This window comes from Gymnoscopelus microlampas (assembly GCF_963454915.1).
Source record: "Gymnoscopelus microlampas genome assembly, chromosome: 8".
Classification (NCBI taxonomy): Eukaryota; Metazoa; Chordata; class Actinopteri; order Myctophiformes; family Myctophidae; genus Gymnoscopelus; species Gymnoscopelus microlampas.
Genome location: NC_139945.1, coordinates 13066148 through 13078497, shown reverse-complemented (window position 1 = coordinate 13078497; position 12350 = coordinate 13066148). Strand labels below are relative to the sequence as shown.

The 12350-nt window shown below is 45.2% G+C and overlaps 2 protein-coding genes across 3 annotated transcripts in view; one reads left to right on the top strand and one right to left on the bottom strand.

Moving 5' to 3' along the window:
- The window catches only part of LOC311049831 (galectin-4-like), a 459606-nt gene that overhangs the window by 150760 nt on the left and 296496 nt on the right, over positions 1–12350 (bottom strand). The gene's annotated exons all lie outside the window — the stretch shown is intronic.
- LOC311049830 (transforming growth factor beta-1 proprotein-like) overlaps positions 5290–12350 on the top strand; it is a 24065-nt gene continuing 17004 nt past the window's right edge. The window contains exons 1-2 of one of the 2 annotated variants that reach the window (XM_084063700.1): positions 5290–6147; positions 6308–7587. In XM_084063700.1, coding sequence (XP_083919826.1) covers positions 7254–7587 — 334 coding nt within the window. In that variant the 5' untranslated portion in view covers positions 5290–6147; positions 6308–7253. Of the gene's footprint in view, positions 7588–12350 lie in introns of both variants that reach the window. The other variant, XM_084063701.1, reaches the window with a different exon arrangement.

Below are 12350 nucleotides of genomic sequence, written 5' to 3'. Positions count from 1 at the left end.
ACTCAAGTTTGTTTAGTTACAAGTAAAAAGTCCGAAATGTAAGTGGCTGAAGTGTTTGATAGTCAACAACATCTACAAAGTACAACTATAGTTGTCAAATTGTAGTGGAGTAAAAAGTACAACATTTGCCTCTGAGATGTTGTGGAGTAGAAGTAAAAGTACAGAAAATTATAAATACTGAAGAAAGTAAAAATACCTCAAAATTGTAAAGTATAGTATTCGAGCACATGTACTTAGTCACTTCTCAGAATGTTACTCAAGTACATTCTGAATACCAGACTTGTACTTGTAACAGAGTATTTCCGCCTTGTAGTATTGATACTTGTACTTAGGTAAAACATGTAAGTACTTTTTCCACCACTGACTGTAAGGAACCTAACAACCCATCCAATATTACACACTGCCTCTCTCATCTCAGCCCCCCTTTGAATAAGAGTAATGCAGACAGTGAGTGAGTACATGAATCAATGTACCAATGGAACCTCAGAGAGAGTTACAGATCTGTAAGGGTCCATCTGAAACGGGTCCCCCTCAAGGAACCCTGAGGGTCCCTGGCCTGGACCCCAGTTTAAGAACCACGTCTGCCTTACTGCCTGTAGACCCCATTCTGACTTTACCTATAAGGCTATTTATTATCCTAGGACTTGAACACACCTCACGGCATGTGTGTGTGTGTGTGTGTGTGTGTGTGTGTGTGTGTGTGTGTGTGTGTGTGTGTGTGTGTGTGTGTGTGTGTGTGTGTGTGTGTGTGTGTGTGTGTGTGTGTGTGTGTACATCTCCAGATGGGGCAATGCCAGTGACTGTCTGGTTGAACCCCGCCACCCTGTGGAACCATGGATATGGAGCGCACCCTCAAACAGGTCAGACAGCAGGGAGGATTAACAGGTCATTTGCAATTTGACCTCTACGGCCACAGGGTCAATTACACTATGGACGTATTTGAATTGAAGCCAGTACAGTCCAAGTGCAGAGGGCCAAAACAAGAGTACTGTTGTATAGTGGTTCTCAAAGTGGGGTCCGGGGACTCCCAGGAGTCCTTGAGGGGGTTCAGGGGTCCCCAGCTAAGTGGTTGATAGTTGAGAGCCAAATGAACCCTTACATAAGTAAGTAAGTAGGTCGGGAGGTGGCTTATTGTCGGTATCAGCCGAGTAACACGCAGGAGTCTGTCCCTGTTACAATGCGCTAGACCCCTGGGAGATGGATTGCTGAGGTGGAGCGCCACACCTATCCTCAGCTCCCAGTACTTACCGCACGACTTGCCGCACCCAAGCCGTGCTACTCATGCGCTGAGTTGGCGGTGCCCGGGATTCGAACCCATGACCTTTTGGTCTGAAGGCGAGAGCTCTACCGACTGAGCTACCCGGACACAACCCTTACAGGTCTGTAACAAATGGAACCAAATTGACCATTACGGGCCCATTTGGTGCCGATAATTGCAAGCCACCAAACCTCCACCTGCTTCTATCACATACGGTCTTTAATACCACCTTTCTGTTGTTGCCGCCACAACCTCCTGTGTGCATAATGTGAATGTATTTGATGCTAACCTGCTCTGTCTACTCTATTCAATTCATCCGTATTCAAAATGCACAAAAGTATCAAAAGTAAAAAGTACTCATTGTGCAGAATGTCCCAATTTCACAAGTTCAAAATGTATAAAAAAATCTTTTGAAAATAGCCGATCTACAAGTTCTGCTATTTTGAAATGGTCAAAATATATATTGGGCTGAAGTGATGTGTTTTGCAATAATAAGCAAAATCTACAAAGTAACTAGTAACTAAAGTTTTCGTATAATTGCAGTGGAGTAAAAGTACAATATTTTCCTCTGAGATGTAGTTGAGTAGAAGTAAAAGTACAGAAAATTGGAAATACTCCGGTAAAGTAAAAAAAAAAAATACCTCAACATTTTACTTGAGTACAGTTCTTGAGTAAATGTACTTACTTACTTTACACCACTGCGCATCAGTTTTGAGTCTGAGTTTGTGTGGACCATGTTCCTAGTTTTTAACAATCCTTTGTTTCACCACCAGGTGGCATCTCATACCTATTAAAGCTCCCAGCAGCCTGTATAACGAAAAGTAAACAAATGGTGATACTGCATGTCAGTGGTTCTCCACATGATTTTGGAGGGGTCCCCATATGACAGGAAAGTGACAATTTAAGGACGTTTAAGACCTTTGTAATACCTAGAAAACAATGGGGAAAAAATATACCATTACTGAATCAAAAGTAACCAACAAACTAAACTATAAAAACTGGTCAAACATTGGCCAAATTGTGAAATAATATAAGAAATTGTGAAAATAGCCAATCTACAAGCTCACAAGCGAGGCGTTGTGAGCTTGTAGATTGGCTATTTTCACAATTTGTATCTATGGAACCGAGTCAAACTAAATTCAATGCCTCAACTCCTACATTCCAAGTACTTGTCAGGGTGGGGGTCCCCCGTTCAAATATGATTATTATGGGGGGTCCCCAGTTCAAATATGATTATTTTGAGTAGAGAACCACTGCTGTATGTGATAGTCATCCTCATCCCACCCTCCTACCTATAAACGGCACTGTGTCACTGTGTCTAACTTGTTTTCACAGTGTGCCTGTAGTAGTGTTTTGGTATTTTGGGGGACTATGTCATTATATTACATTATTACTATACCCGTTCCTCATTAAGAGCAGAGTTTTGTCAGAGATTGATGAATGAATAGGTTATTTGGACCAGTGGGTTTCCACATCTAAACTGTGGTTTGGTGTCAACCATAAACCAGACATAATAGACTAGGCTTAGCCACATGAACCATAGCGTCCCTATTCTGAGCATCATAATAGGTGAACATTTTGATGAAAATAGGCGAACATTCTCAGAAATAGCAGATCTATAAGTTAACAAGGTGTTACACTGCGATGTGTTGTGAGCTTGAATGGATTTATAGGATTTAAAGCAAAAGGACACTTTGGTAGGGGTTGGGTTGTATGGTTACAATGCCATGATGTAACTACAAATGTTGGTAAAATATCTTTGGTGGTTACATTGCACAGTGAGGTTTAACAGTCACTCTTTTAGCACGGAAAGGAACGCAAACAAAGCCCGATTATTACATTACAAAACTCGACATGGCTTTTTTCTTTATAAAAATGTCAACTTCCTGTTGATTTTACTATTTGAAGATCTTGATCCGGATGCGACCATCCAGTCCAGATCTTCTTCCTATAATTCAAATAGTGAGCTGAATGTTGTACACTGGCAGAAACGGTTTCGTTTGCATTTGTTTATTATGTGCTAAAAGGGTGACTTTGAAACCTGTTTCACTGTGCAATGTAAGTCAAAGAGGAAGAATATTTTAAAATACCAATTTCGAATCAACGGAGTGACGATATCTCTCTGCAATATTTGGAGTTACATCATGGTGAGCTGACTGCACAACCTAAACCTCTAGGTGTAATTTTGTTTATGGTTAACCTCAATTCCTCGACTCTCTTTTACTTCCTGTTAGAAACAAACCCGGTAGACGACTTGGCTGTTTATTCCACTGATTCTCAAACCTTTTCATGTCAAGGACCCCCAAATGAATATGTATTTGGCCACGGACCCCCCTCTCAAAATATTGTGTGCCAGGGATCCCCATACAAGATTTGTGTTGTTAAATTGTTTAAAAAAATATTCAAATCTTTCCATTTTTTTTTTCAATTTTTAAAAGAAATACCAGATCTACAAGCTCACATCGTGTTGCATCGACGACGACGCAAGCTTGTAGATTGGCTATTTTGAAATAGCCAATGTATGTGAGATTATGGTGGTCAAACTGATTTTGATGATTTTTATATTTAAGTAATCTCTCAAGACAGATTCTGTCAGCAACACTGCCCTAAACATGTAGTGTTGTTGTTAGTTGGAATAAACACAGAAGCACCCGGGAGGAAGTGGACTAAGAAAGGGGAGGAGCCAACCGAGTTCCTGTTTCTGCACAAAAAAGGAGGTGGTGCCCCCAGAGACAAAAACAAAGGATAGAAAATGTATTTTTACCAAATAGGTTCAAAGATTGATATTTAACCAATTTAGACCGGGAAAGTATCTGTGCCATTTTAGTTTTCTTTGGCTATTTAAAAATAGCAGATATAGTGCCGCGCTATGAGCTTGTAGATCTGCTATTTTTGAAAAATCTTGAAAATGTGTGCAAATCTTGGAATATATATATTTTTAAAGCGAACATTTGTAAAACATTTAGTTTCAGGGACTGCCCAGAAGCAAAGAATTGAGTTACAAATTAGTTACTTAAAAAAAAAAAGAGAGAGATGCGTTCCCGTATTTGAATGGGTTAAGTAACTTTTCTGGGGAGCCCCTCGAACCCCTTCAAGGACCCCTGGGGGTCCCCACTTTGAGAACCACTGGTTTAACACAAGTAGTCCCCCTTCCATTCAAGAAGCATCACAATCCAGCTCCCCACACCAGGCCCCGAAACCTACAGCAACACTGTCAGCCTTGTTGACTCTCCATGCTGTGAAATTCACTGCTCCGCTTCTTGTTTTTATTTATGTTCAGAGGCAGAACAGTGTGGGCTGGCTGGGGTGTGTGGCTGTGCCTCCGCTCCCTCTGGCCTGGCACTGGCAGCCGTTTACCTTGGCTGGCACCTGCTAAATGCAGCGGTCGGTTGGCCAGACACTGGTGGCCATGGAAGGCTTGTTGACATGTCACTCATCACGGCTGCACTGCCCAGACGGACCGGACGAGAGAGGGAGAGAGAAAGAGAGAGAGAGAGAGAGAGAGAGAGAGAGAGACAAAGAGTGAGAGGAGGCAGACAGACAGACTGACAGAGTGAGAGAGAGAGACAGACAGACAGAGAGAGAGCGTGCGTGTGTGTGTGTGTGTGTGTGTGTGTGTGTGTGTGTGTGTGTGTGTGTGTGTGTGTGTGTGTGTGTGTGTGTGTGTGTGTGTGTGTGTGTGTGTGTGTGTGTGTGTGTGTGTGTGTGTGTGTGTGCGTGTGCGTTCATGTGGAGGGGGGGGTGGCCGGTAGCACTAACTGAGCCAGTCATTCAGTGCATTCTGCCGCTTCTTCTTCCTGTGTGTGTGTGTGTGTGTGTGTGTGTGTGTGTGTGTGTGTGTGTGTGGACAGGCAGTGGAGCTTCGCTGTTAAACAGCAGATGTTCTGCACTGAGGCCGTTACCCTCATTTCCTGGGCGGAGAGCAGCTCCTCTGCTCTATTAGACAAGTAACAGGAACCGAAAAAACCTGAAGAAAAAAACAGAAGAGTAACAGAGAGAGAGAAAGAGAGAAAGAGAGAGAGAGAGAGAGAGCGAGAGAGAGAGAGAGAGAGAGAGAGGGAGGGAGGGAAAAGTTGAGCCCGAGCTCCACAGAGCAGCTCTCCACAAATCACTTTGTCACCAGCAAGCTCTGACAAGCACCAAGAGAGAGAGAGAGAGGGAGAGAGAGCTGCTGAGAAAGAAAGATTGACCGAAAGAGAAAGAGGAGCAAAGGGGAGAGAGAGACAGCTGAACAGAGGGATAGTGTGAGAAGAGAGTTGTGTCAGAGAGAGAGGAGAGGAGCAACCGCAGAAAGCGGAGAAAAGGTGTGAGGAGGAGGCAAAGAGACGCTGTTGGATGGATTGATACAGGGAGGAGGAGAGCACTGCAATCTGACTCCAGGAGAACAGCGAGAGAGAGAGAGAGAGAGAGAGAGAGAGAGAGAGAGGAGTAGTTACTCCTGATAAGCGCCTCTGTCAGCCAACTCTCTGCTTCGGTCTGGTCGGTCCTCTCTCATACTGACACGCTGTGTTCAACTTCTCACTTTTTGTTACACGAGGAGCGTGCCTGGCTGAGTGACTCCTGGAACCAGGCTGCTGCTGGTTCCTCCTCTAGTGCTGATTACTGCTGCTGCTGCTGCTGGACGTGTTCCTGTTTGAACTTCTCTCACCTCAGGCTCTGTACATAGATAGTGGAAACGTTATCAGTGCTATCAACACTGCCCGCAGCGTGGGATTGAAGAGAAAATAGTCACACTGTGCAGTGTGAAGTTCACTCCCTTTCCGTGTGTGTGTGTGTGTGTGTGTGTGTGTGTGTGTGTGAGATGTGATGTGAGAATGACTTTGAGGTGTTGAAAGCGATTCCTGGCGTGCGGCTTGACGTTCATCACATGTTCGTACCGTTGAAAAGAGGTAGTCATACTATTTGTCAGACGTTTTTTCTGTTCACAGATTTATGACATCTTGTTTACCGGCTGAACTGTAGTTGAAGTGAGAATAATTGAGGGGCAGAATTACTTGACTTTCTCTCTTTCTTTCTTTCTCTCTCTCTCCTTCTCTCTCTGCCCCTCAGCTATCTGATCAACTCCGGGCCGAGTCAAATCCACAGAGAGATTTATCAGGCCTGCAGAGGAAGCCCAGAGGTCGTCTGATCAAACTTGAGAGACAAGAGATATAGGAAGGACCCTCCTCGCTCCCACTTGGAGCACAGGACACGGCACTGTTCGTTCCCCTTTGTTGGAAAAGAGTCCGTCAAGAGGGGCGAGCGAGCTTGAACTGCATAGGAAGGAGTCATAACTTGAACGGAGGCCTTTCGGGGTCAAGGAGGACAGGAAGCCGTGGTCTTTGAGTCAGACGCTAGTGAGAGTTGAGATCCGCCGAGAACCACTCTTGGTTTTGTTGAGTGTTAAACAGGCAACTCCCCTCACACTCACTCTGACCGTCTCCAGGGAGGTATAAAGCGCATACCGGCCGGCTGTGTGATTTATACAGTGAGCCGACCACTGGACTGGACTGTCACTAGATTGTGTTCTTGGACCGAGACAGGACTGACATAATATTTGAATCCACTCTGACACCAGGCTCTGGCACTGACTGCTGCTGCTCTGGTGGACTTCGGGGGTCTTTCTCCAGACTGCAGACCGTCGGCTCAGGCTGTGTTTGTGTTGGACGGGGCTCTGTGTTGTCGGGGGGGGGCTCAGCGCAGAGCAGCCTCGGGGGGAGGTCATTGAGTTACCTGCCGCTGAGTCACAGTTTGTGTAGCGCTTGTTGGGGATTCTCCCCTCGGCTGTGGCAGCAACAGCCGTGGCACCGGTTTAGTCTCTGGGAGCCCACTAAAACGGTCCGGGACTCTCCACACTGCCCCGATTGTTTCCCCTTCGTCTGTAAACACCTCGTCGCGTCAGTCGCACCTCTCCAACGCAGTGATTCACCGTTCCCACAGGGGGACAGAGGGGAAGGCAGCGCACAGTCGACTCCAGTGTAGTTGAGGGAGGGGGAGGGAGGCTTTTTACATCACAATGAGGCTGGCCTACTTGGCGTTGGTGGCGGTGGTGGTGTGCTGGGCGGGCGCGGGCGTCAGCGCCATGTCCACGTGCAAAACGCTGGACCTGGAGCTGGTCAAGAAGAAGCGCATCGAGGCCATCCGCGGCCAGATCCTCAGCAAACTGCGGCTGCCCAAGGAGCCCGACGTGGAGGAGAAGCAGGAGCAGATCCCTGACGCGCTGCTGTCGCTCTACAACAGCACAGAGGAGATGCTGAAGGAGCAGCAGGCGATGCCGCCGCCCGTCTCCACCCAGCAGGAGGAGGAGGAGTACTTCGCCAAGGAGCTGCACAAGTTCATCATGAAGCCAGGTGAGTTGGTTGGCACCATGATGATGACCTCAATACCTGCAGTGTACAGTAAGTCAGTGGTTCTCAACCTGTGTGTCGAACGTTTGACAGCTGTTTAGAACTTGAACCCTAGTGTTCCCCCTCTTCTGGGGGGAAACATTCGGCAAATATAGCAGATCTACAAGTCGCATTGAGATGGGCTGTGAGCTTTTAGATCAGCTATTTCCGGCAGGTGTAGGATGAAAAACGGAGCCCATAAAACCCGGCCTGGGGGAATCCGGTCAACTAAGTATAGGGTTTAAGTTGTAAACAGCACTAGAGTCAGGCGTTATATGTAAATAAGTAAGTAGCCATGGGAACCTATGGTTCAGAGCCCATAGGAGCCTATCTCCTGTTTTATTGATTGAATATTTATTAGTCAGAAATGTAAACAGCACGAGGTACAGTCAGACATTAAAGCTAAAAGGATAACACAAAGAAAGTCCTGGGGACTTGTTTCCATTGTGGTCCTATGTATTCCAATCGTCAACATAGCATTAAAAATCAACACAATAATACAAAGAATCTACAAATACAAACACTATACAGTATGTACAAAGTAGGGGGGGGGGGAGTCAGCAGTGAATGACACCTCCTTCCGATGGGAAAATTACATTAACCTCCCTGTGGTCTCCTGATAGATGATTTTTCAGTGTGTTACACAACCTTTAATGGATGGTGTCAGTCAGGGCATTCCACATTTTGGTGGCAGAGCAGTAGAAGGAGAATTTTCCCATGTTTGTTCTAAATATGAGTGGTACCAGATAATGGTCGCTCTAGTGTTGTGGCTGTGGGTGTCACTCACTTTTTTGAAGTAGTTAGACAGGTGTGAGGGTATAGAGGGCACTGCCCCTTTGACTATCTTAAATACCAATCCTATTTTTGTTTGCTCAACCCTGTCTTCTACCCTGAGCCATCCCAAACTAGCAAAGTGTGTTGGAATTAGGCGGGTCATGGGCTTAAGGCCGAGAAGTAGTCGTATGAGTTTGTTTTGACATTGAGATGTTGGAGAACCAAGAGGTGCATGACGCTACTATGTCACAGGGACTTACCCCCCAATCCAACCCTTGATGCTGAGTGCCAAGTAGGGAGGCATTGGGTCCTAGTTTTATACAGTAGTCTTTGGTATGACCCGGCCAGGGATTGAACCCCGACCGCCCAGTCTCAGGGCGGACTATCTAACCACAAGGCCACTGACCTAAGATTTTGCCATCTGTCAAGGTTTTTTTTTTTTTTTAAGTTTTTGATTATTTGGGTTTTCAAAATATTCAGACATTTTGTGTGTTAATGCAAACATGCAGCCATACAGTACATGCACACATATGCATTCGGACATGCACATCAAAACACCTATCCAACTGGATTTGAACCACGGTCATCTGCATGGGAACCCAAACATACACCGCTGTTTCAAAGGGAAAACCCCTCCCCCAATTGTTATTATTAGAACTCAAAGGGGTTGCCATGTGAGTTATTCTTTTTATTAGGAGATTATTAGTCTCCTGGTCTTCAGGCAGCGAGCCCACAATGTAAACTCCTGGATTCAAATCCAGGGTAACAAAACCTACCACTCATCAGAAGGGGGGCACAGACCCACACATGCACACGCACACGCACGCACACGCACACGCACACGCACACGCACACGCACACGCACACGCACACGCACACACATGTGCCACTGGAGTGCGAGAAGGTGGTCTGGTCATGGTTCAAGTCTTGTATCATCCAATGTTGGAAGTCAACCTGTAATGCAAAACAGCAGTCACTACCACATGCAGTCACTGCCATTGGATTCTTATGGCCGTAAATTTGCTCTCAACATGTGTTTTATGCGCACACACACACACACACACACACGCACACACGCGCGCGCACACGCGCACACACACACACACACACACACACACACACACACACACACACACACACACACACACTGTGCAGAAAGCTGGTGGGGATCAGAGATCACAGCCGCATGCAGTCATTGGGGCTCTGGCTTGCATCTGTTGTGATGCTCTACATACACGGCTCCCATGGTATCTGTGGCATTTTTACTGCTCCATTGTTTACTCGGCTGGCTCCAGTGTTTTGGCCAACTTTTCCTGGGCCTCTAATTGTGGAATGAGCTCTCAGTTATGTATTATACCAAACACCTTTATCCCATTCAATCCGGGAAGGCATCTGCATCTCTGTCATTTTAGATTTCTTTGGCTATTCAAAAATAGCAGATATACAAGTTCATAGCGAGTGCCACGCTATGAGCTTGTAGATCTGCCATTTTTGAAAAATCATGACAATTTGTGCAAAAAAAAGTATGTTGTTATATCAGTGTCTCTTAAACTTTTTCATGGCCGCCGATCCCCATCAATATATGTTGTTCCTCCAGGGACCCCCCAGAAGCAAAAATGTATGTATAAATATATGTATTCCAAGACGTGCACAAATAGCAGATCTACAAGCTTGTAGCGCGGCACCCTGTGCCACGCTATGAGCTCATAGATCTGTTACTTTTGAATTAAGTATAAAATAATGGTTAGAGCTCAAATCTAAAATGACACAGATGCGTTCCTGGATTGAATGGGTTATACTGTAGCTGCTGGGTTCCATTTCTGTGTTCCTCTGTTGAGTGCAGGCCTATGCAATACAGTCCAGTGGTTCAGTCCAGCCTTTGTTTGAGCTCTGGACCACTAGAATATTCCAATCGATCTTCAAGGACCACCCCACCACACCTCCCACAAATACATGTATATTCAGTACCGGTATATAAGATGGCATAACTGTCATTTCTATTTTGTTGTATTTCTTTATTACATTTTAACATTAATGTAACTTTCCTCTTCTAACCCGGATTTGAACTCGGTTTCCTGTGAAAGTGCTGAAATGTTTTTTTAACGTTGAGCTAATAGAGCCTGCCTGCTTGCTCAGGGGACGAATCAAATCTTGACCATCAGGTCAACATTCGGGTCAGATCCTGTGTCTAGGTGAGACATGACCTTTGACACAATCTAAATGTCTCAATAGAAGAGCAGGGAGACAAAATACAACCACCCCAATTGTGTAAGTTATATTGTATTAACATACTCTACCATACAGATTGGACAAAATGATTTGTTTTTCATTAAAAGAAGTTACATAGTACCGCTTTAAAGCAAGATTAGTTACATGCCCGTTTCGCAAGCAACAAAGTATGGCAACTTGGCAAGCCCTTAACAGTCATTATTTAATTTTCACAATTTTTAAAAGTCAGTTCAAGAATGTTCAGATATTTGATGGACATATATTTTGATTTAACAAAAGGTACAATCTATATTTATTCGAATCATTTGAAAACATTTTCCCACGGACCATTTGTAGTTATGCCACGGACCACTAAGTGGTTCACAGACCGCTGGTTGAGAAACCAGTGCAGTATACAGCGCTCTTTCAGCACCCTGGCATCCTCCCTATGCCCGCTTTTAACAAGCACTTCAAAAGAGAAAACGTTGAGCGGACAGAGCTCGCTCAGGGGCGCACAGAAAGCCCCAACAACAAAAGAACCTTCAGAAAACGATGGCAATCGTTTGGTTCTGCTTTGATGGGTGCCAAAGAACACAAGAGAAAGACACACAGCACACTCCTTCACCCTCATTCTGTCTCTCCGTTCTCTTTCTCTCTCTCTATCTCCCTCTCTCTCGTTCTCTCTCTCGTTCTCTGGCCTTCCCTCGGGAACCGGGGGGTTTCCTGTAACTCGAGCCCTGGGTTCTCCCTTCCTCGCCCTGTCACTTCTCCTCTCCACCCTTATCTCCTTCTAATATCTTTTTCCCTTCACTCTCTTTCTCTCTCTCTCTCTCTCTCTCTCTCTCTCTCCCTTCCTCTCTTTGCCCCCACCCTCTCTCTCCATCTCCCTACTCCCTCCTCCTCCTCCTCAGTCTTCCTGAGCTTATTATCTGTGTGTTTGTGACATGGCAGCTTGGCAGGAAGGAAGGCCAGGCCCGGTGATAGCCGCTGAGTTTGTGACTCAGGTCCGGTATAAGCGGTGCCCATAGGGAGCCTGTGTTTCCTATCTCTGTGGTGAACCAAATACCACAGTCTTACCAAACCAAACACATTCTTACCCCCTTACCCCCCCTATCTTAACAGTGCTCTAGACTGCATGGTTGACCCATACTGCCAAGTCCAGAGTGTTAAAGGTGCTGTAAGTGGTAATATATTGTTAAAATAATGGTTAAATAGCTCTATGTTAACATTATAATCATGCTAATATTATGTTAATATATTTGTTCAGTAACAGGGGTCTCTCCACCTCTTTAGTAAAAAAAAAATGTTCTGGCCCGGGATAGCAATTTTATCCAATCAGGAGAGTGAACTCTACAGGATACTGGATAAACAAGTGAAATTGGAACTGATTGGATGAAATTGGTGTCCCGACTCCCACCTGAAACTTATTTTTCTGTTTACTAAAGAGCTCGATAGACGGGGAGACCCCCCTGCTAATGAACACACATGCTATAGCAATGAGTACTATCAGAATATAGAGCGTGTAAAATAAATGACATGTAATGTTACGCGTGCGTCATGTGTCAGTTGTTAGAAAGTATGGGTGAAAAGCAGTGTTTTGTTGTGACTGTTTTTGCAGAAACCAGTTGAAACCGATTCTAAAACATATTGTTATTGTCAAATGTGCGCGACTAATGGCAGAACAAGGATTGTATTTTCGGTCAAAACATCCCCCTCGGTCGCTTCTGTCCGTGGTTCATTTTCCT